Source organism: Eptatretus burgeri, chromosome 5, assembly GCF_056783735.1.
Source record: "Eptatretus burgeri isolate ZD-2024b chromosome 5, Ebu_testis_v1, whole genome shotgun sequence".
NCBI classification, from domain to species: Eukaryota; Metazoa; Chordata; class Myxini; order Myxiniformes; family Myxinidae; genus Eptatretus; species Eptatretus burgeri.
This window is the reverse complement of record NC_140965.1, coordinates 2,426,191-2,451,641: the sequence shown is the minus strand read 5'-3', so window position 1 is coordinate 2,451,641 and position 25,451 is coordinate 2,426,191. Positions and strand designations below refer to the sequence as shown.

The 25,451-nt window shown below is 44.9% G+C and overlaps 1 protein-coding gene across 7 annotated transcripts in view; it reads right to left on the bottom strand.

Moving 5' to 3' along the window:
* Nucleotides 1–813: 813 nt before the first annotated feature.
* LOC147025699 (xanthine dehydrogenase/oxidase-like) overlaps nt 814–25,451 on the bottom strand; it is a 359,829-nt gene continuing 335,191 nt past the window's right edge. For 5 of the 7 annotated variants that reach the window (XM_085880375.1, XM_085880376.1, XM_085880374.1 and 2 more), the window contains 5 exons: nt 25,285–25,399; nt 24,607–24,672; nt 20,049–20,237; nt 18,647–18,826; nt 814–6,564 (listed from right to left, as the gene is read on the bottom strand). In XM_085880375.1, the coding sequence (XP_085736501.1) occupies nt 6,514–6,564; nt 18,647–18,826; nt 20,049–20,237; nt 24,607–24,672; nt 25,285–25,399 (601 nt within the window). In that variant the 3' untranslated portion in view covers nt 814–6,513. The remainder of the gene's footprint in view (nt 6,565–18,646; nt 18,827–20,048; nt 20,238–24,606; nt 24,673–25,284; nt 25,400–25,451) is intronic. The other 2 variants (XM_085880377.1, XM_085880379.1) reach the window with 2 other exon arrangements.

Sequence of the window (25,451 nt, the reverse complement as noted above, 5' to 3'; positions counted from 1 at the left end):
TATCTATTGCAGGAAATTTTTAGCGAGAATTTTGCTGAACCATCCATCTTGTACATAACGAAAGGGAGAATGGTCTACTTCCAGAGAGCCAATGTGGCTTCAAAAAGTTTAGCAGTACAATTGACATGATTTGTGCTGCTGAAACGGCTCCAGGAAAAACGCCTTGAACCAACCTTTGATCTTTCCACAGTTTTTTTTTGATCTAACAAAAGCTTTTGATACCATTAACCATGAAGGGTTTTGAAAAATAAAGCTTTGAATACCATTAACCGTGAAGGTTCTTGAAAAAGAATGTCTAAATTTGGCTGTCCTGCAAAGTTTATCAACATGGTGAGGTAATTCCACAGTGGTATGCTTGCTCATGTGGAAGAAAATGAAAAGATACAAAAGCCATTCCAATGTTGTTTCGTATGCAGCCTGTAGATGCTGGTTGCATCATTTCTGGAAACGTGGCTGTGCTGCTGATTCAGTGCCCGTTACCAGAAAGCTTGTATTCATTTTGCCGACCTTGGAAGGATGATGGGTTCAGTCAACCCACCTGGTGGTATTTTAACGGTCCAACAGGTGTTCAAACTCAAAACCCTAAGATCTCCAGCGAGCCACCATAACTGTGAAGCGAACATCAGGCTTTCCTTTTCCATCACAACTGGTGAAAATCAAGGGTGTGTTTTGGCTAGTAGTACCCTTTTCGTTATAAATTTTACTAAAATGCTCTTTGATGTCTATCATGACGATTGTCACAGTGGCATTTCGACAAATAATCTTCCTGATGGTGGATGTTTTTTATTAACATGCCAAGATTCCAGAACAAAATTGAAAGAACAAAGACAATGATTTATTGTTCGCAGATCATTGTGTACTGAATTACATTTCACATCAGGATTCACAACAAAGTGGAAATCGTTTTTCCTCAGCATCTGAAAAGCTTCGACTCTTAATCAACCGAAGATCACTTTATAAAGTCTGCAACAATTGTGTCGACTCTCAAGAGAGCCAGAAAACGACATCTTGCCAAACTCCAGACTGAACTTTAAAACTTGTCTCCCTCCTCTGAAACCAGGTGGCGCCTTGTTAAGTCTGTCTCTGATGTATGCCCCCACTCCATCACTTCCATATCTTTAAATGGTACCACAGCTGACACTGCTCATAGGAAGGCCGAATCCCTCAATTCTCTTTTGTTTTCAATTGTTGTATTCCAAACATCATGATATCTGCACCTACCCAACTCAATCACATGCAACTGATCCTGGACTCTTTCACCTGAGAATATGGAGACGTTTGTGGTAACCCTCGACTCTGATTCTGCAACTTGCCTAGATGGCATCAGAGCATGTGTCCTAAAAACCTGCTCTGTTGCTCTTGCACATCCTCTTTCTGTTCTGTTCACCCTATCACAGCTTACTTCCAATCATCAGGAAGGTCAAGGAATCCATCATCGCATTTGACAAAAAATCCAACCTTTTCTCCAAAGGCCTGATCTCAGACCATGAGCTCAGACCCAGATACTCGAACATGGACATGCTGCTTCTGCTCTCCCAACAATGTATGAGGGCCCTCAACCTCAAACAGGAGATGAGAGAAGTCTCCAGACATATCTCGAGCATTCGATACAGTCTGGCACCCTGTCTTGCTCTCCAAAGTCTTGATCTATGGCAAACAAGGTCACCTTCACACATGGCTTACTGACTTCAACTACTATGATAGCAAACCCTCTCACAGTCTCTCAATGGGATCCTCTCATGTCCTCTCCCTGTCAAGGCATGGCCCAAGGCAGTGCTTTGGGTTCAGTTTTATTCCAAATCTTCATGAACAATCTTTCTGACTGGAAAATCCTTTTTATCTCGTTGCTGACGTCGACACCCTCTGCTGTAACATCCTCCAGGGGTCAGGTATGGGAACATGTGCCAGAACAGCGCGTTGCTGCGTCCACTTTCCGCCGGTACTCCAGGGGCCTCCGTCTGGCCTTCCCCCAGGCAGATGCCAGGCCCATCCCCATCTCCCTGAGATGCTGGTCAACCTGCTGCAACCACGAGGCACGTGGTCGGCCCATCGGCCTCCTCCACTCACGAGACTCCCTCGCTGAGAGAATCTGGTGAGCAGGATCAGCGTCAGGAAAACGAGCCACCTGTCCATACAGCCGCAATTGACGCTCGCGGACCATGCAGGTAACAAATCTCATCCGTCTCTCTCAGCAACTGCTCGTTGGACACAAAATCTGACCAGCGATAGCCAAGGATTCTCCGAAGAGACCTGGTACCAAAGGAATTAAGTCTCCGTCTCAGATCCTTGGTCAGAGTCCAAGTCTCGCATTCATAGAGCAAGACTGGAAGCACCAAGGACCTGAAGACTTGGACTTTTGTCCTCCCGCACAGGTACTGTCAGCGCCACACCCCATGATCCAGTGAATCCATGACTCCCCAGGCCCGACCCAGATGTCTATTGGCATCTGACTCACAGCCAGCAGAGACATGAATATCACTGCCAAGGTAAGTGAATCTCTTCACGACCTCAACATCCTCACCACAAACAGACACAGACAGGACAGCAGCATCCAAGATGTCATTGAAAGCCTGGTCTTAGTTTTGACCCAAGCAACCCGCAATCCCAGCGGCTCCGACTCCTCATTCATCAATTCGAGGGCCCCCAAAAGGATATCTAAAGTCTCCACAAAGATGACTGCATCATCTGCGAAATCAAGGTCCGAGATCTTGACATTCCCAAACGATTCACCGCAGTTAGATCTTTCCGACATCCTCCCTAAAATCCAGTCCATACAAGTGCTGAAAAGTGTGGGGGCCAGTACACACCCCTGACGAACTCCAGTAACAACTGGAAATAAGTCAGAGATGGTACCACCACACTTCACAGCACTCTCAGTACCAGAGTACAGTTCAGACATCAGATCGATCAGTTTTGGTGGCACCCCACGAAGACCAAGAATCCTACAGAGGGCATCCCGATTCACTGAATCGAACGCTTTACAGAGATCAACATAGGCTGCAAGCGGCCCCTGCAGAAACTCTCGACTGCGTTCGGTGAGGACATGAAGAGCAAGGATACGGTCAATCATTGACCTCTTTGGTGTAAAGTCTGACTGCTCTGGACGCTGGTGCTCAAGCAGATGGTGGTGAACCCTCTCAAGAATTATCCGAGCAAAGACCTTGCCCGGCACTGAGAGCAGCGTCACCCCTCGATAGTTGTTGCAGTCTTGGCGATCACCCTTCCTTTTCCAGAGAGGGACAACAAGGCCCCTCTTCCAATCAGTTGGGATGATGCCTGTGTTCCAGGCAGAGCACAAAACTGCATGCAACGACACGAGTACAGCATTTCCACCAGCCTTGAGAAGTTCAGCATGGATGCCACAGATCCCTGGAGCTTTACCCTGTTTCAACCGGTTCACCGCAGCCCGTGTTTCCACAAGCGAAGGTGGACCACAATTGATTGGAGGGTCAGCAACAGGGATTGTAACACCCTTGACGTCCAACTCGACAGCTGGTGGATCAGCCTGGTACAACCGCTCAATGTAACCAGCACAACGGGCCTTCACTTCAGACTCCTCCGTTAAGAGCCCACCACTCTCTGCTCTCACTGCAGTGCTCCGAGGGATGGGCTTGGATGAACGCAATGCGCGAATTCCCCTGTAAGCGGGACGAGAATCACCTGTCCACGGGTGATGCTCTACCCCCTCACAGGTTCCTCGCACATTGGCTTCCTTGTCCACCCTTAGTGCACGTACAGTTTTACGCCTCAGCTCCCTGAACAACTCCATAAGATCCTCCATTATTCAGAAATGTAGGCAGCAGTCTCTTCCATCTTTGCAGACTTTGATAGAATCACGAGCTGGTCGAACACTTGGAATATGTCTTTCAATCCTTGGAAATCTCACACTCTCACTCTGTATCTCTGTAAATATGGTCTGGCAAACCCTTTCATTTACTCCCTTAACAATCCTCTTGAAGAAGTTCAGAGGAGTAAGCTGGGAGGGGACTTTGGGAGGGCCACTGCGAGGGGCGGGCTGCAGGGAAGATGGGAGATGGCGGGGAGAGGGGAGGAGATTGGAGGAGGCAGGGAGCAGAGAATGATGGTAGGGTGCAGGGGGAGGGGAAATATGAGATTTGGTGTTTGAAGTGGATGATGGGAGGGGTGGATTGAGGGGAAAGCAGAAAGAGGGTACATGAGGTGGAGGGACACTGAGAAGAGGGATTGGGAGGATTTGGGTGGATAGGGATGACAAGGGGGCAGGGGGTGTAAATGGCATGAGAGATGTCACATTATTCAAGGATGCGAAGGGTTAGCAGAAACTACTGACAGGCAACCTCTACATACTGGACTTCTCATGGTCTCCAATTTAGATACACAGAGACATACATCACAGTAGGGGTGAAAAGAGTGGTTGTTGCAGGCACGGAGGAAAGTTGTGGGGACGGTTGATGGGTCAAGTGTTTAAACATGTTAAAGTTTAATTAAAAGCTTTTAAAGTAAGAAGCAAATTAGTTCAATTTGGAGAATTAGGATTCTTGAATTGGGAGGTACTTTGAAAGGAAGCATCGCAAAATGTGCATACACACCGGCGATATACTCATTATTTCACTTGCACACATGCATGGATTTCCCCAAACCCGCAATGCATGGTAGCACATCCCACGTGGCTTCGATACCACAGCACGTCCAATTCCCATGAGGCTTCAGCCCTGCAGAAGCACATGGTTTGTGATACGGCTGTGTAACCTCCCCTCAGTGCCACACAGCACGGGCTGTCGTTCAAATTCAGATCGCGTGCCTGCGAAACCCGTTCACCGCACACACGTAACCAATAACAGGCACGCACACACCCCAATAAGTCATTTGTTCCCATTTCTAACACATCTATGTGTGCTGTCTACGTACCTAATCGCTTGCAGAAACTACTGACTATTATTATATTGCAGTAACTATTAGGATATTTATATTAATATTTTGTCAGCAAAAAAAAAGCCTCCACACTTGCAGCAACAAAAAACTTCCTCTTCGTTTGCAGAAACTACTGACTATTAATATATTGGCGGAACTATAATAGTATATTCATACTCATATTTTGTAATGTAAGCAAATCACCCAAAACGGAAACAGCAAACTGCGGATGTAATTGTCGAAAAAAAAGGATCCCTGTAGACTGTGCTATCATGGATTGAAAAAGCAGGTTGCGAAGCACAGCGTTTCACTCAATGAATTTACACTTTCTGCACATTCCACAATCTTTTCTTCACTCAATATAATTGTCCGAACAGGAGAAAAGTTAAGTTTAACGCTTTGCTTCAATAAATACACTAAGTTCTAAAAATCACTAATTTGTTAAAATTTTCAGATCTCACTCCAGATTTTGACACTTACTTTGTCCACCAGGTCCGATTCTCAAATCCGACATAATATTTCGATTATATGCCTTAATTAGCCCATAAGAGTAAATCATGTTTCCAAATCAAAGCATGTTTGAATAGGCCAAACAAAATGGCAAATTAAGACCCCCCTATGGAGTGTGAGTGAGGTGTCCGACAGTGTCCAAGGATGTGCCTGATAAAGGATTTCATTAAATAAGGTCGTGAATTATCCTCAAAATAATTATCAAATTATTTTAATGAACCCAAACACCCAATTTTCAGTCATGCACTTCCATGAAGTTTTCTTAGTATGCAGGCAAAGTTTCAGACTGATAAGTTTCATAGTTTTGAAGTTATGAAGGAGACACACAGACACACACTTCATCCATTTATAGTAGAACAGAGTGGAATGGAGCACGTGGCGTCAAAGCAGACTCTAGCTGAGGCCTTGACGAGTAGGTCAGTCACCCACAGGCACACAAATTTGACAATACACCACATCAAGGTAAGGTTAAATACGGAAAATTGGATGAAAACACAACCCACAACCAATGGACGAAACGACAACAGAGAGACATAATGGATCTGGTCCAGAAAACGTAGCTTTCATTAACTGAAAGGAAGCATGCACGAGCTAACGGCCAATGTACTCAGACCTGGAACCTGGACCCTGTACCTGGATGTCACTTTCCCTATTTTTTATTTCATTAGTTTCATTTCTGTTTTTTTCCATTCCTCTTCTTGCCTTGCTTGAGGTTGTATCCAGCTTGTTCACTGCCCAAGTATCTTCCTCTCCTTCCCTTTGCTGTCATCTTTCCTCATGCCCATTCTGCCTCCAAGTACCCCTCTGTAATGTCCCCCAACCTTACTGTTAATGTGTTTCCCCCTTTCAACTATTGATTGTTTTATTATGCTCTGATCAGTTCTGTATTCTCGCTTTTCCAAGAGCCTTCATTTTGTATCCCAGAGAAAACATTTCCTTTAAGAACTATTCTATGAGAGGCAAAAATCACAAGATTTACTGCATCATTATTGGTGCGACAGCAACTGCAGCAAAAGTAACTAAATCGATGGTTAAAAATCCATTGCTCATTGAAGACTCTTGGGTTCCACATCAGGTCGTGAACAAGATGATGAGACCCAGCGAAGGCGGTATTCAAACTCGCACAGACCAGGGAGTGAAGCTTTCAGGATTCAGTGCCAGAATCTGGATAAAAAATACAGAAAGAAAGAAAAGGGAGTCAAAACAAGGAAAATCGTCATTTTTTTGTCATTTCTCAAGTTTGCTGAAGGTGTCTTTCAAAATTGTTGAAATAAAAAAATCTTTCAAAAAAAAAAAAAACTTTCATAATCTCCCTTTTCATAACAATTCCTTTAATGGCGCTCCTCACCAAGTCCTTCCTCAACTTGGTCGTGAAAGCTTCCAACTACGATATTCCTCCTCAATAAAAGTTCCTCTTCAAATTCCTCCTCAACATGGATGGACTCGGCTGCCATGTTGCCTAGTCGGATCCAGGTGGACACGTCTGCTGGTTGGCCAGCAGGCTGCCACCATTCACTTCTTGGGCTTCGCAATGACTGGTCTCATGATCCGACTGACAGAAAGAGAGGCTGTGATATGTGCTAATTTTCCACAAGATGAATGAATAGCCTTCCAGAAGAAGCACTTCAAATGCATAAGTGAGAAGATGATATGGTTTGATTCTCCCGCCATATCAAGCCAGATAAAGGGTGAATTAACCGACTTTGCTGAGAAGTGGCCACTGAAAGATAGCTTGCCGACCAGTTAAAAAGTGCACATCCCCCCTTGTAATGAAGATCAAATGGAACTGGACATACACAGATCAACAAAGACAAAGAATTTCTACAACAGTTAAATTCTTGTAAAGATTGCACAGTGTGCTATTTCCTGTTTTTGAAAAGATATAACATGTACTTTCGCATCTATCACAGATTGTATGTATGTATATATATATATATATATATATATATATATATATATATATATATATATATATATATATATACATACATACATACATACATACATACATACTTACAGGGTTAGGGTAGCGGCTTGGGATCCAAAAAGTCCTGAGTTCAAGCCCCGTTGGCCACTTGAATTAATACACACCAGGAGGTTGACTCAGCCTGCCATCCTTCCGAGGTCGGCGAAGTGAGTACCAGTGTACTGGGCCCGGTGTATGCCCGAGTTAAAATAGGTGTACCATATCCCTGTGTCGTAAGAGGCGAGCAGGGTTGCGTCGGGAAGGGCATCCTGCATAAAACCTGTGCCAAATCACTATGCGGATCATACGGATGATCCGCTGTGGTGACCCCTAACGGGAGCAGCCCAAAGAAGAATAAGAAGAATAATAAGAAGATATATATATATATATATATATATATATATATATATATATATATATATATATATATATATATATATATATACAAATATATATATATATTTATATATATATATATATATATATATATATATATATATATATATATATATATCAGACGCACCTCCTGACTGTGATGGTATACATCACCACGAATAATGTCTCGCACCGTTAAACCGCATAATCCACAAAGAGCAACCATCTATTTAAGATCATTCAGGAGTTCTCCTCCAGGTGTATGATTGTTTTTATTTGTATTCTCTCCCTATTATCTTCAATTCCTATTTTCTCCACTTTCCCAACATCCCCCATCTATTCCCTCCCAACCAAACACTATTTCTTGTCTTAAATAATAATTAAAAAAACAACAACAAAAAAACTACCTTTCTCCCTGCATACTCACCAGTCCCGATCCTCCTCCTCCTTCTTCTTCCTCCTGCCGGCACACCATCTTTCTTCCACTTGAGCTGACCCACTCTCATCATTACCTTCACGATTTCTTCCTACAACCTTCCATTCCCGAATGTTCAAAAATCCTTCAAAAAATAATAATTTTCCTTGTATCCTTCCTAAAGGCCCTGTCACACCTTGACGTTTTAGCCAGCATATGGCAAGGTATCAAAATGTATGTAAAACGCTGGCGTACGCTGAACTATTGTTTTTTTTCCAGTTTTGGACGTATTCATAACGAGTTGGACGTATGCATAACGTATTAGTAACGTGCACAGAACGTTTCGATAACATATAGATTACTTATATCAACGAATGCTGAGCGTGTTGTTGGCGTTCACAACCTATGCCCAACGATAGTCTAACTTATGCATAGCGCAAGGCAGCGTATCGCCGACTGTCACGTGGCGTAGCCTATTGAAAGGCTGCGGCTCGACGATTCAAATCATACCCGCACTAGACATCGAAGTGTCAAGCCGCTGTCACACCTTGACGTTTTAGCCAGCGTATGCCGATGTATGAAAAATTTGCCGAATACGCTGGCACACGTCCAATACGATATGGGTAAGTTTTGAATATGTTAAGAGCACGCTGAAGCATGCTGGCATACGTCATAGTACGCCAAGTACGTCGACAAATTTTCAGCATGTTGAAAATTTTTCGACGTATGCCAGAGTATGACGCACACGTTCCGCATACGCTGGCCATAGTTGTAGGCATGTTACGCGATCGTTGACACACGTCGACACACGTTACTCGTGAGTTACTCATAAGTCGAAACACGTCGAGGTAATGTTTAGCATACCCGAAACTTATTTCTAACCTATGAGTAACGTGCTTTGAACCTATGAGTAACGTGCTTTGAACCTATGTGTAACGTATCTCCAACGCATATTGACGTATGTAGATGTATTTTGACGTCTTCTGGACGACCACAGAACTTACTGAACGTGTTACTAACTTACAGCTACCGTATAATGGCATATTGGCAGCGTTTAGGGGAATTGGTATATAAAAATGGGGTTCACAAGGAGGAACATGTCAGTGTTCCAGACTCCATGTTTTTTTATTTTCTTTCTTCGGCATGACAGTGATGTTGACACTTCGATTTCTAGTGCGGTTGTGATTTAAATCGTTGAGCTGCAGCCTATTAATTACATTATATTATAACTGCACTAGAAATCGAAGTGTCAACATCACTGTCATGCCGAAGAAAAAAAACAAAACAAAAAAAACCCATGAAGTCTGGAACATTGAAGCTAATCATTACCTCGACGTGTTTTGACTTTTGAGTAACTTACAAGTAACGTGTGTCGACGTGTGTCAACGATCACGTAACGTGCCGGCAACACATTTCTCATAGGTTAGAAATAAGTTATAGGTGTGCTAAACATTACCTCGATGTGTTTCGACTTATGAGTAACTTACAAGTAACGTGTGTCGACGTGTGTCAACGATCGCGTAACGTGCCTACAACTTATGGCCAGCGTATGCAGAATGTGTGAGTCATACGCTGGCATACGTCGAAAAATTTCAAGCATGTTAAAATTTGTTGACGAGCTCAGCGTACTACGACGTATGCCAGTGTACTACGACGTATGCCAGCTTGCTCTTAACATATACAAAACTTACCCAGAACGTATTCAACGTGTGTCAGCGTTTTAGACAAATTTTTCATACGTCGGTATATGCTGGCAAAATCGTCAAGGTGTGACAGGGCCTTAACTATAACCTCCTCTAACCATGTGTCTCTCGACCCTCTTCCTGATACTTTTCATCAATCAATCAGCTTCACTCTGTGTTTACCGTTCCTCAATCACCTTACACCTCCAATATTTTACTTCAACCATTCCTTTTCCGAATCAAGCACAATCCTTATTTAAAATAAAGAAAGAAATTAATTCACTTTTGACTATACACCTCCCGTATCCACGTGCTTCTCCCGTAACCACGTTATCTGTTTCCACCCCCTGCGTTTACCGATCCAAATTCACCATTCACCTAATGATTTTTTCGACAACCTTTCCATTACCTAATCTGATGAAAACTCTCTGAAACAAGACCACTAATAATAATAACAATAATAAAAACGATCTCTTATAATGCTTCATCTTCCTCTTTCACAGGTGTGGTACTCATAACTGCATAATAATGCACTACACTTTTTCAATTTCAACAGACTGCACTTAATTCGACCTTTACTTCATTCCTTGCCGAAAAAAAATCCAACTGTAACAGCGTTTCTTCTCTCCATTCTCTTAATTCACTTTTATTGCATCCATCAAGAAACGTGTTTAATCAAATCTCTGACCTAAAAATTAAAAAACCCAGTTTGCTGAGAATGTTCACTTTCCATCAACAATTCTTTTTTTTCCCAACTTTCATGCCAACTCACCACTCTCACTCAAAGCAACCATTACACTCTTCTCCCTCCAAGCTTCCCTCTCACCTTTGTCAAAAACTCCCCCTCACCTTTCTCCCTCAACTCACCCCACTCACCCTTGTCCCAGAATTCACCCGCTTAACTCACACTTCTCAAAGTTGTCCCCCTCTCATCAACAAAGCCACCTCCTTCCCCTGCCCTCTTATGTCCATCTCATCACTCCACCTCCTCAAATCCTCAACTGCCTTCTGCTTTCCTTCTTGCCTCACCTCTAACCCAACACCACAGAGCCTTTTCTCCTCCTCATCCGGCCCCTCCCCTAGATATTCTGCAACCCTCCACGCTCTTTCAACAACTCTCACCTCCCCCTCCCCCCTCGCTTGTCCTTCCCTTCCCATCCCCTGCACCCAAAGCCTCCTCCCCTCCCCCTTCTTTAACAGTGTGGACCTCAAATATCTGGGGCCTTTGCTCAAACCTTACAGACCTTTCCATACAGGTTGCCACTGACAAACCAGACATAATCTGCCAAACAGAAACTTTCCTCACTCAAGACGCCTCTGACTCCCTAGTGTCTCTCCCTGGTTACTCCCTCCTCCGGTAAGACAGACCTGACCCTCGTCCTGGTGGAGGAGTTGCTCTCTTTGTCAAAGATTCTATTCCTCACTCTCCATGCACTGCCCTCACTCCCCCCATACCCCCAGGAATACCTCTGGCTACGGCTTCCCTCCACTCCCACCTCATGTTTATGTGTGTACTTTACCGTCCACCAAACAGTGATGACTCCATTAACACCTCACTATCCGAAAACATGGACCAACTTCTATCTTCTCATCCTAACTCTCTCTTCTCATATGTGGTGACTTTAATTGTCATCATGCCAGTTGGTGAGGTATGGGTACCTCCCTCACCTGCCATGGCACTTCAGCAAGAGACTTCTGTGACTCAATGGGACTGACTCAATCGGTCAATTTCCCCACCTGGATCTCAACCAATCGTACTTCATCTCTTCTGGATCTGATTTTGACAAATTTCCCTGACAATATCTGCTGCTCTTCCTGCACTCTAATTGGTTCTTCTGACCACGTCCTTGTCAAAGTGGACATCTCTCTGGCTGTTATCAGAGAACCACCTCAGTGCCATTGACTCTGGCATTTCACTCAGGCTGATTGGCAGGGTCTCCAAGCAGCCATCAAATTTCTATACTGGTCTCCCATCACTACTTTCTCCAACATGAACTCATCCTGGGAATTCTTTCAAATAAACTTGCTCTCCCTCATGCACAGATTTATCCCATCTTGTCTTCAGTTGTCCTACCCTTCCTCCCACGCATGGTTCACTGAAGCTTGTGGCGAGGCAGTTGTCCTGAAACAACTTGCCTTTGCCTCATGGAAAGCAAACACAACTGAGGGTAATCTCATTTCCTTCCATCAAGCTCAGAACAAGTGTGTATCTACCCTCAGGAGAGCCAGAAATCAATATTTTTCTAAGCTCAAGTCTGAACTTTCAAACCTCTGTCCCTCCTCCAAATCCTGGTGGCATCTAATCAAATCTGTTTCTGGTGTATGTTCCCCCTCCATCGCCTCCCTTACCTCAAATGGCCGCACTGCTGAAACCGCACGTGAAAAGGCTGAATGCCTAAACTCCGTGTTTGCTTCTAAATCTTGTGTCCGAAACCCATTGCTTTCTGTGCCCACCTTACCCAGTCGCACCCAACTGTCCCTGGACTCAGTGTCCTTTTCTTCTGACAAGGTGGAGAGCTTGCTATCAAACCTCGACTCAGATTCTGCAACTGGTCCAGACGGCATCAGTCCACGTGTCCTAAAAACCTGCTCCTCTGCTCTTGCTCGCCCTCTCTCTGTTCGATTCACCCTCTCATTTGATCAAGGTCATCTGCCATCTGCTTGGAAATCAGCAAATATTACTGCCCTGCACAAAAAGGAGCAAAAACAGATCCCTGCAACTACAGACCAATTAGCCTTCTCCCAATCATCAGCAAGGTTATGGAATCCATCATCGCTTCAGACATTAAATCCTTCCTCTTCTCCAATGGCGTGATTTCCGATCATCAATTTGGTTTCAGACCAGGTCACTCCACCCAGGATATGCTGCTTCTGCTCTCGCAACAATGGATGGAGGTCCTCAATGCCGGACATGAAATCAGAGCCATATCCCTAGATATATCACGTGCTTTTGACACAGTGTGGCACCCTGCCCTGCTCACCAAACTCTCTTCCTATGGTATCCAAGGCCATCTCCACTCATGGCTCGCAGATTTCCTCTCCTGTTGCTGTCAATGTGTGGCCCTAAATGGAGTTCTTTCATCCCCTCTTCCTTTCCAGGTTGGAGTTCCTTAAGGCAGCATTCTGGGCCCTGTTCTTTTTCTCGTTTTCATCAATTATCTCTCCGACTCCCTGGAAAATCCTTTTTGTCTCTTTGCTGATGACTCCACCCTCTGCTGTACCATCTGCCATCCCTCAGATCAGCAAGCAGCAGCTTCTTCGCTCACTGCAGATCTGGATAAAATCACAAACTGGTCCAACACATGGAACATGCCTTTCAATCCGGACAAATCTCACACTCTCACGATGTCTCTCCGAAAGGACCGTTTAGAACCCCCCCGCCCCTCTCCATCTACTTTCTCAACAATCCTCTAGAAGAAGTCCTTTCATTCAAGGTTCTGGGTCTCACTATATGCCATGAATTTTCCTGGGAAATCCACATTTCCAACTTGACCACCAATTCCAGTTGCCGACCAGGAATCCTCCATCGTGCAAAGTCCTTCCTCGGCCCACCTGAGCTCCTGACCACATACAATGTTTTCATCCACAGCGTTATGGAGTACTGCTCTCCCCTCTGGATGGTGCTCCTGCCCCTCACCTTTCTTGACTTCACGCTGTGGAAACCAAGGTGTTGAGGATCATTGGTATTTCCCACAATGAGGCTGAGTCTTTGGGCCTCTCACTCTCTCACCGTAGACAGTTTGGTGGTCTTTCTGTCTTCTACCGTCTCCTCTCCACTCTTGCCCCCCCCTCCCCCTGCTCTGTCTGCGATTTCTCCCCACCACATTTCCGCAGGGCGCTCAAGGTCCGCCAACAACCCCCTTCTGGTAAAACTACCAAAATCACGAATCACTGCTCACCTTTACTCTTTCATTCCCCCTTTTTCCCACCTTTGGAATAAACTCCCACACTCTCTTCAATCCCATTCTTCCCTCCAGGCCTTCAAAACAGCTGTTCACCACCACCTCTTATTGTTCCCCATCCAAAACCTCGATCTTTTCTTCCCCCGTTAATCCACCCCAAACCCACCTCTTTCAAATTCCCTGCTTTCCTTCCTGAAAGTCCCTGTGATGTCCATCTTGCATTCCCCATGTTCCCCACCCCATCCCTCTCCCTTCCACAGATCTCCTAGTGACTCTGTTCCCCACTGTTTTGTCGTTCCCTCTCCCGCCCCTCCTGTCTCATGCCCCCTTTGCTGTGCGATGTGTGTTAGCTCTCATACGAGTATACAAAAAAAAAATTGTTCCCACAAATGCAAGCCATTCAAGCAGAAAGCACGTGATGTGATCGGTGGGTAAATCGAATCATGTGGAGTGTGATGAGTACTAACCTGATCTCCATTGGACATAGTCCTACACCAAAGCGTCACCTCCAACCCAGAGGCCTCAGCCTTTGTCACAAGATCATCTTGAAGCTTTCAAGTTCATGTCGATGGAGAATGATATCCTCAATGGTTATCCACACATTCCATCATTGATCTCCTGTCCCAAAAGAGTGAATCTCAGGCCGTGCTCTGAACTATATGTGACTGAGGAAATACTATTTGACCGTTCGACAAAAGCTTATTGAATTCTCAGTTTCTGTGAAGCCCGACCTCAAAGCCTTGGCATTGTGTTTGTATTTCTTGTCGGATATGTGGACAGTTTGATAAAATCTCCTTTTCCTGCAGTTCTGGGAGGATTCCAATGAAACTTGCAACTCGTACCTCAATTTCCATCTTTCCAAGTCAGAATCCATAGCAAAGAAGTAATGTTTGTCCATGGAAGGTTGTTCGTAGTTCAGTCATTTCCTCTTCGCTGCCAGACCATGGTTTGATCTCACTGAGTCTGTCCTTTTACATCTGTCCATTTTTGGTCAGCAGGTAATTAGTTCTGTTTTTCATTGATAAATTCATTTTGTACTGATGAATCAATCAATTCCTTCCAACAATATCAGTATTTTTGTTTCTATGACTTCAGCATACTATTTGCCCATTATCTGATCCATTATCATTCGTTTTTGTGTCGATGTTAAACAACTTGATCAAACAATGTATAGAATCTATCATCATTAATCGTTATGCTATCTATTCAGTGCTCATTCAGTCTATTTTTGTTGGAGTTCTTATTTCCCACTCCAATGAAGTGTCATTATTATTCATTCATATAACCCAAAGTGAATGTCCCAACTGGTACTGAATAATTGCTTTCGTGGCAAAATCGCTCGCAGTTGAAATGGAAATTATGCATCAAAAATTGCCAAGAATCATGTATATTGCCTCCAAAATCTCTGACCACCCGACCCCACACACCACGACAGTAGCTTTGCACCTTCGGCGCTCATGGTGTCAGGCCAGGCATGTCACGGTTCTGCGACCTGTGAGTGGGCTTGTTCTGGACGTTGACCAAGGCCAGTTTATATACTGTTGCGGTTTTATAAACCATATGCCGAAATTTAAACACACACAGCACGTAGATGTTTAGAATAGTTATTTCCATCATGTACGTCAAGAATAGCACCTTCCCTATCGTTGTTATTGTGTAATTAAATGCGTCGGGTTGGGTAGCTAGCACCCCCTCTCAACCTGTTGGGATAATAACAACATCAGTGCATAATGACATGTGTCGTAACTGCCGTCATCACGTCGGGCGTGTGTCGTTTTACTGCCATGGCATCTCGGTGTGTGCGAATAAAACTAGCATTCTGGAACCTTCACCGAAGCCGTGGCTTTAGAAGTGCACACTGAATTCCCATTTATTGTACAAGTCCTTGCTTGTTCCCCACTAAGTCCTTGCTTGTCTGTTCGTCTGTATGGACGTCTACCCTGTACTGCAATTTATTGCTGTCAACTCCTGTACTGTATTTCGTTTCCGTAATCCCCATTCATTCGGGGCGGGCAGCGGGCAGCAGTGTATACATCTGGGTGGGCAGCAGAATTGGTAAGGCTGTGGGGGAATCCCTCAATGGCTGGCATGGGGCCAGCTCATAAGATCTGACGTGGCCCAATAGCTGGTCCCAGGCCGCCTCGGAAGATCTGATATGTGGCTCTTTGGCCCCGTCTGCCCTGGGGACAATAAAGCTGTGTCCGACGTGCTGGTTCTCTCTCGTTCTCTCTCGTTCTCTCTCGTTCTCTCTCGTTCTCTCTCGTTCTCTCTCGTTCTCTCTCGTTCTCTCTCGTTCTCTCTCGTTCTCTCTCGTTCTCTCTCGTTCTCTCTCGTTCTCTCTCTCTCTCTCTCTCTCTCTCTCTCTCTCTCTCTCTCTCTCTCTCTCTCTCTCTCTCTCTCTCTCTCTCTCTCTCTCTCTCTCTCTCTCTCTCTCTCTCTCTCTCTCTCTCTCTCTCTCTCCCATGGTCATCGCATCGCACTCTCTCTCATTTCTGCCCTGGCCATTGCTTTGTTGTCTAACCTGATCCCAGACTCTTTGGTGAGCGGTTCCGACGGAGCTTGTGGACCCCCGGTTGTGGAGTGCAGTGTCGGGGCTGTTCCAGAGAGTGGCAGGAAGAGCAGTATGAAGCTGGGGAGGGCGAAGGTTCCACGTACAGTCGGCTGAGGCCACCCTGCCCCTCCCAATTGCCTCCCCATATGTGTGGTCTGATGGGTACCCTTGTAAATTTATCCAGGAGGTAAGGAATAGGTTAAGTTAAGTCTGCGACTTGTGCATTTTCTTTCCTTTTTGTAAATACACACATTGAACCTCGACCCCATAAAAGCCCTCGTGTTCCCTACCCTCCGTCCCCATACCCCACATTACTTTCTGTAAATAAATTGCCTTGTTCATATTTAACTTTCAATCTGTCTGTGTCTGTGCTTATTCATTATTGGTCCAGCAATGTCTGTGCAGAGATTAGCCGGGAAATTAAAATTCCCAAATGGATTGGCTCTCACATCAGTCCGGTGTTGTGCTAACGGTAAGCTTGTCCGCATTAATCAAGATCCAATAAAGATAAAAGTAGCACAACTGCCGACGGCACGATTCCCTGATAAGAAGACTGCGTGTTCCACAGTTAAATGGAGGTGAGATGGAGGACACTGGGTAACGTGGTGAAATTATTGGCATTCACGGTTGATTAGCGACCCGCTGCAACACAGACTTATTCGTGTGCGACGGCCTCGATTCCCGGTGAGTCCGGGGAGAACTGGGGATACCCCCCACCCTTGTACCCCGGCGAACCCGGGCCCGCAACAATACGCAGTCCACCCCAGCTCCTCAGTGAGAGTTTTTCACCAAACTCTTCTTCACTGACGAAAAGAATCATCCTTAACCAAATTTTAAAAAGATTTTTGAGGATATCTGCAAGAAGATTGTTGCTTTGTGTGGATGATTATCATGATGCTATCAAGGTACTGTAATATTCTTGAATATGATGAAATATTGTGGAACATTTCCCTTGAGAATTATTGAGGGTAAATGTTACAAATGAGGAAGATTCTGATGCAAATGATCACTAGAAAAAAAGCAATGAAGGGCTCCACAAGTGGGGCAGGTTGAGGGCAGGTAAACAGGTGGACTCCATGGGGTATTTAAAAGTTGTAACTCATGATGTGGAAAATGCAATAATGTATTGTACTGGTTCTTGACCTTTAATGGGTTAGGATAGAGGCAGTGTTGGAAAGACCCTTTTTGAAAGTAAATGATCAACATACGTGGTTGCTGCCCAACCCAACAAAGCCAAATGCAAATCACAACCCTCCGAGGCAGCATCTTACATCTTGGTGTGGTGCATTGAAGAAGTCAACATTGTGCATGTTGTTCGAACAATGACCAGTGTGGATCCAGCATAAGAACGACATGTGAAACATCAATCACCTTCTTAAACTCTGTCTGAAATTGTACGCACTATTACATAATGCAATAGCACAGACCAAAAACCTTGTTAATGGTTCATCGAGAAATCCATTTCTCCCAAAACAAAAAGGCATAGACTTCCCCAAGCTTGAATAGCTTTCCAAAATCAGATTTTTAGCTCGCCTGTTCGAAGAACAGAGAGCTATAGCGATACCCCCGGCGTGAGCGTGAGCGTCAAAATGCTAAAGTTTTTGGTGCAAGTTATTTTTTCCTTTTTAATGTTTTTATCCACCACACTATTTTTAGCTCGCCTGTTCGAAGAACAGAGAGCAATAGCGATACCCCCGGCGTGAGCCTGAGCATCAGCGTCAGCACGAGCGTGAAAATGTTAAAGTTTTCGGTGCAAGTTATTTCCTTTCTAATGCTTTTATCTTCCACACTATTTTTTACTGATTACAATATACAAATACAGATATTGCTTTAAAATTATTTGGATCACACTTCACTGCAATGCTTTATAAAAAATATTATTAGACGTCTTTTAAAAACGATAAATGTAGAAACAGGCGAGCATTGGGTGGCTTTGACACCAACTCTCTGGTATGCTGACTACCAATCCCGACTTAGTATTCACAGTTAATAATTTTTACTCCATGCCCTCAAGGTAAACAGGAGGGTGCACTTGCCTTCAGTGATTGAGCAAGACAATCGTAGTTCTGAACTCCAAGCACTTGGACATAAATATTTTGATCAAATTAAGCATCAGTCGTCGTTTTTCAATGTTACACACAAATTAGCAAGATTAATCATGATGTGTCAAAAATAGGACATAAATCGTCCATAGATACAGTATAACAAGGAAATATTAATAATAGCATTAAGTTACTGTTTATAAATCGTCAAATTAAAGATAATGTTCATCCGATAAAGTTGGATTGTAAGCTACCTGCAAATGTGAAAAATATTAAAGTTATTCTTTCACAATGAATAATAAAAATTATTTACAATTTCGTTTACTTTGTCTGTGATGTTGTCCTGACAAGCCAACCGAACTCGTTCCACTGTTGCTGGGCTGTCCAGCCGGAAATGACGAGACTTGCCAGCATCCTCCCGAGCAGATAAAATTGCTGCTTTGACTGCGAAGAAGACAGAGACAGCCAGGAAAAGTGGCGGCTCTCCAACACCCTGGGAGGATAAAAACAAACAAGAACTGTAGGTGAATATTTAGATAAAATAGAAATCAAGTGAGTCATTGTTCAAGTAATGAACAGACTGATTTTTCACATCATGGTGACACAATGTTACAGATGGAACTAGAGAAGTAAAATAAGAATGCAGAAAGAGCTGTGAGAAAAATCTTTGTAATGAGCTATTTGTAATAACCAATCGATGCTGTCGAGCTACACTCTCCACTGCCACCACCTTACAGTCTCCAATCTCTTTCAGGTTGCATCTCCTGCTTAAGATGTAATCCACCTGTGTGCACTTTCCTCCACTCTTGTACGTCACCCTGTGTTCCTCCTTTCTCTTTAAATACGTATTTACCACTGCCATTTCCATTATTTTTGCAAACGCTACCACCATTTGCCCTTCCACATTTCTCTTGTTGAGACCGTACCTCCCCATCACCTCCTCATCCTCTTTATTCCCTTCCCCAACATGCCCATTGAAATCTGCTCCAATCACCACTCTTTCATCCTGGGATACAGTCTCCACCACTTCATCAAACTCACTCCAGAAATCTTCTTTCTACTCCATCTCACACCCCATATGTGGGGCATATGCACTGATGACATTCATCATCACCCCTTCAATTTCCAACTTCACACTCATCACTCGGTCAGACACTCTCTCCTCACCTCCAATACCCTGTTGACATAATCTTCCTTCAGGATTACCCCGACACCATTTCTCCTCCCATCCACACCATGGTAGAACAGTTTGAAACCACCTCCAATGCTCCTAGCCTTACTCCCCATCCACTTGGTCTCTTGGACACACAGTATGTCCACCTTTCTTCTCTCCATCATATCAGCCAACTCTCTCCCTTTGCCAGTCATCGTCCCAACATTCAGAGTTCCAACTCTCACCTCCACACTTCTACCCTTCCCCCTCTCCCACTGCCTCCAGACTCGCCTTCGCCGTCTCCTTCTCCTCCATCTGGCCATAAAACATTGCCTCAAGAAGGGAACCATGATTGGATGGAGCCCACAAAAAGCTAACCCCTGCTCAGCAGGGGAAAATGGCTGTAAAAAGGCTGTTTATTTAAGCAGTTAAAGATGAGTCAAGTTAAAAAAAGAAAGACATGAGGAAAAGCAACCCAGGGACCATTTATTTATCTATTTATATATATTAAAATGATCTGATATTTTAATAATAGGAATTTACAGAATCGAAGTTTTTGAACCTTGGATGAAAAAATAGCCCTGGGATTCTCAGATTTGCTGAGAAGAGACACGTGTAGTTCTCTGGGGATGTCTCCAGCAGCAGGAATCTTGTATATCCCTGGCCCTTTACTCCGTAGTTCACCAAGATGAGAATACTGCAGCTCCTCAAGCAGGAAGAGTCCAAAACCTTGGGCAAAGGCACCTTCAATCTGGAAAAAAACCCCCGACAGATCCAGTGAACTGGAAGCAACACACCAAAGAAAATATAGTATCTCCAAACTCTGAGAAAACAGCTTTGTTAGGCCTCATTGTTGTGTTAAGGAATCACTGGTTAGATGTCGGAGTTATGCTGCCAAGCACCATAAATGTCATAATCACAAGGAGTGCCTCCCGTCGGTTTCATCAAAAGAGAGCATGTTGTACTTCACAAACATACTGTCGTATCAGATAGGTCCGTCAACACAGTCAGTCTTGGCCAGACGTGTAATGTCCCCCCGAATGGCTGAAACGATGTTAGAATATCCTGGGGTTCGAATAATTACAACTTAAGAAACCCAAGGGATTGTTCAAATGAAGCCGAACCTGGTTGTTCTTCGCTTGCGAGCGGAGGCATAAGGCGGGAAGAGGTTTCTTATATTTAAAATGGGTTGAAACCAACAAGCAAATACCAACTGTCTGTTGCTGATGACAATATTAAGAGAGGGTGAGCGAGGGAGGGAGAAAAAGGCGGGGGGGTGAAGAAGAGAGAAGGGCGTGACTGAGGAGGGGGAGAGGAGGGGAAGGGAAGGGAAGGCAGCAGAAGTGGAGGAGAAGGGAAGGCAGCATGAGGGGAAGGGAAGGCAGCATGAGGGAAAGGGAAGGCAGCATGAGGGAAAGGGAAGGCAGCGTAAGGGGAAGGGAAGGCAGCATGACAGGAAGGGAAGGCAGCATGAGGGGAAGGGAAGGCAGCGTGAGGGGAAGGGAAGGCAGCGTGAGGGGAAGGAAAGGCAGCATGAGGGGAAGGGATGGCAGTGTGAGGGGAAGGGAAGGCAGCGTGAGGGGAAGGCAAGGCAGCGTGAGGGGAAGGGGAAGCAGCGTGAGGGGAAGGGAAGGCAGCATACCGGGGCATTCAGGTCAGGTATGGGAGTATGCACCAGAGCATACTCTGCACCAGTCTGCACCAGACACCCATGTTGCTGTGTCCACTTTCCACCAGCACTGCAGGGGCCTCTGTATGGCCATCCCCCAGGCAGATGCCTGGCCCATCCCCATTGCTTGAGATGCCAACCAACCTGCTGCAACCACGAGGCACTGGTCAGCCCATTGGTCTCCTCCACTCACGAGGCTCCCTCGCTGAGAATCTCGTGAGCAGGATCAGCATCAGGAAAAACGAGCCACATGTCCATACAGCTGCAGCTGATGCTCACAGACTACACAGGAAACAGATCTCCTCTGAGTCTCTCTTTGCAATCGCTCGTTAGACAAAGTCTGACCAGCAATACCCAATAATTCTCTGAAGTGACCTGGAACTGAACGAGTTAAGTCTCCGTCTCAGATCTTTGGTCAGAGTCCAAGTCCCACATGACTCCCTGCCTCACACCTCCTCACGTCTAACCATTAAGGGGTCAGGATGAAGTCAGCAAAAATGCAAATGGCATCTTCTTTCATTGAGCCAGCAAGCAACATTTCGCATCTGATGCAATCTAAATGTTCTTATAGCAGTGAGGTGCTCCATTTGAAACTATTTGTTTGAGATAGGTAGCTTTTCGCTCTCTCAGGTCTGTAATAAAAATTTGTATTGATGTCAAAGTCAGTGACTAATCGCAAATTAATGGTAGGATTCCACTTCGACATGAGTGCCCGTCTTTATCTGAAGAATTTGAAGACAATATTCTAGCTCTCGCCAGGTTCGCTCGAGCATGCTTGTGTTGACACTTACAATGGCATCAATTATCTGCTGTAACAAACTTTTTGAGTTGCATATTTTGTCAAATTATATTACCTCATTCGGAATTTGGCGTCTTCTAAAACTAGATAATACAACCTGTTGTTTTGCTAACGGGAATATTAAGGGAAGGAGAGACGAGAGGTGGGAGAGAGGAGGGCGGAGGAGAAGGAAAGGGGGGAGGGGGAGAAAGGGGGGAGGGGGAGAAAGAAAGGAGGGAGGGGGAGAAAGAAAGGGGGATGGGGAGAAAGAGAGGAGGGAGGGGGAGAAAGAGAGTAGGGAGGGGGAGAAAGAGAGGAGGGAGGGGGAGAAAGAGAGGAGGGAGGGGGAGAAAGAGAGGAGTTTCGGGGGAGAAAGAGAGGAGGGAGTGGGAGAAAAAGAGGAGTGAATGGGGAGAGAGGTGAGAGGAGAGAGGAGAGAGGAGAGAGGAGAGAGGAGAGAGGAGAGAGGAGAGAGGAGAGAGGAGAGAGGAGGGAGAGAAGAGAGGAGGGAGGTAGGAGGGAGGAGTGAAGGAGTGAAGGAGCGAGGAGGCAGCAAGGAAGGGTGGTGAGCTAGCAGGGGTTGAGTGAGGGGGAGAGCGAGGAAGGGGGAAAGCCGAGGAAGGTGGGAAGAGCGAGGAAGGCGTGGGGGGTTGGGGGATGTCGGGAGAGCGATGCCTCACCAAACGTCATGATACAATCCGAGAAGAGGAGTGGGAGCGAGGAGAATGGGGGAGCAAGGAGGATGGGGGAGGGAGGTTTGGGAGGAGGTAAGCCTGAGGGGAGGGGAGAAGGTAATGTAATGGGAGGGGAAGGCAACGTGAGGGGAAAATAAGGCAGTGTGAGGGGAGGGGGATGGAAGGCGGCGGGAGGGGTGGAGATGGGAAGGCATCGTGACCGGAGGGGAAGGGAATGGCGATAAAACACGCCCAAACAGCAACATATTCTTTTTAACCGCCAGGTTCTATATAAAATCTGGTGGTAGCATTTAAAAACCCACGCAATCTCCCTGACAAAGGCCTGCCTGCATGCATGCATGTTTGCACATGCGGTGACCTTTGCACACCACCAGTCAGCTCACTCTGAATCAGATTCATACATGCTACATCATGGGAAAGCAGTTTTAAATTCAAAACCAAACCATCAGTCTTTAACAGTCTCCTTAACAGAGGGAGGAGGTGGGGCGGGGAGGGGAGGGGGCGAAGGGAAGAGGAGATGGGAGATTCCGGAAGATGTGACATCCAGTTTAACGTCTATCTGAGAGACAGCACACAAGATGAGTCACCCCGTTTGTGAAACACCGGGATGACAGTTTATAACTGGGTCGGGATTTTCACTCCGGCTGGAAGGAAAGAGCAAGTGCACGCACCTCTCGGCTATCCCTGCCGTGATGTGGCGATTCATTGCTTTGTATAACAACTGATAACATTTTTTACTCATTGTAATCATCTCATATATTTTGCCTTTATAACTCCGGAAGTGTCCCCACAGAGAACCAAGTCACTGTATCACCACTGAAGCTTGAAGAGCGCTGGCCAAGTGACTAAACCACCCATCAAGCACTCCAATGAAACGGTTAAAGAAACTTTTAAGAACTAGATGTTTTTATAGATATGTATATATATGTATATGCATTCATCTATGTCGAAGTGATGTGTCGTATCATGAAAGATCGTGAAAAGGGGAAAGGTAGTGAAAAACAAGTTGCACATTTTTAGTGAGTGAATCACCGCTCAGCTCACCGCTTGAGGCACCATACAGCCAAACACAGGCGAATGGGCCCTGACCTTTGTTCCATGTCGATAGATATATTCAGTGTCAGTGCAAATATTGTAGAGCGCTCACCAAGTGGCTTAAGCATTGAAGTAAGCACTCCAACGAAGAGGTTGACAAGGAATGGCAGGCTTGGCAAGTGATTAAAGATCACCGATTGGTCATATAAACCCATGGACTCGGAAACGCCCAAGCAATGTCTGAATTGGACAAATGTACACTTTCTTTTTAGTGTTGGAACGACTGAAGTCAAGAAAGTGAAAAATTTTGAAATTTGGCTGAGATGAAGAGATTCTCGAGGTTACGAGATATGAGGAAATTAAATGAAGCCACGAACTGTAGTCTCCGGGTGCTTGTAAGTTTTGCAATGAATACAGTAATTCGCTGGTATGATGATCAGGCATTCAATGAGATGTGTGAGGAAAGTGAAAAAACAAAATAAAAAAAAACTATTGTTAAGAAATCATTGTGGCCTATTCCAAGCCAAGGCATTGTTGAACAGGCAATAAAAATGGCGGCTTTAGACTTGCGAGCTGACAGAGGGCTGACCAAGTTGGCATGCCAAAATCTTCATCAGGCTTATTTTAGTTTTTCGTGATGAGCACCCCATAAATTATCTTCAAAAGGGGTGTTTAAATTAACCCAAACACCAAGTTTTCATTCCTGCACCACCTTGGAGTTCTCCATATGAGCATGCAAAGTTTGGGGCCGCGAGGTATCATGGTTTTGGAGTAATGAAGGAGAAGGACGGATGGACTGATGGATGGACATACAGCCACACACTGATATTTATTACGACAGAGGTAAAGGTTTAATGTAATCACCCAGGTATAATTATGAACTGCAGTGTTTTCAAATAGATTAGGAAATAAAGATGTTTCTGCGGTTTTCAAGACCTCTCACCTGCCCAATGTCCAGAGCTGGATTAATACTGCGGCCAACATCCATAACGATGTGTGTACTCAGTGCCTGTTGGGTACAATAACTGAATCATTGCATCTGAGGAATAAAAAACGATCAAATATAAGTCGTTTAACCTCACAAAGATTTAACCTGCGTTAGATTTTACTTGCTGTTTTGGCTGGAACAGCCGAACTTATTTCACCACCACAATTGTTCCCACGTTATCGTGGTGTCTGCGAGGAAACGTTTTTGGCCCAAATCTTTCAAGAACCACATGGCCAGCCCTGCTGTTTGACATTTGACAGAAGATGCTTTGGCCAGGAATTTGTGATTTCTGTAATACTGGTGATAACTCGAGTACTCTTCATGAAAGACATCATGGGATCCATAACATCCACAAACTACTGCAAACAGACTGGACACCAGCTTGACATCCTTCTAAGAGTAGACACAACTTGTGATGTAACACTGACAATGTATCATCGAGTTGGGAATCGAAACATCATTCTAGCAACTTTCAGTGGAGTTTGGAATAAAACCCAGAGGGAAAAAATTCAGTGAGTTCCGTGAATCGTGAAAATTCTGTGATTCGATACAAAATTCAATCACCAAGGTGAGTACACTACCCCTGCATGATCTTATCAGACCTGATTCAGGAGAAGAACACCACTGTGTTACCTTGATGGAACCAGTGAGACAGTCTATTTCAACTTCCGAGCATGCAACCCCACAAGAAACATATTGGCAAGTTTTGCCAAAACACTCCTTCATTCTTTGCAAAAGCTCCGGATCGCTGCAAAGAAATAGGAATGCCAGCCTCAAATGTTGTCATTCAATGTACAATA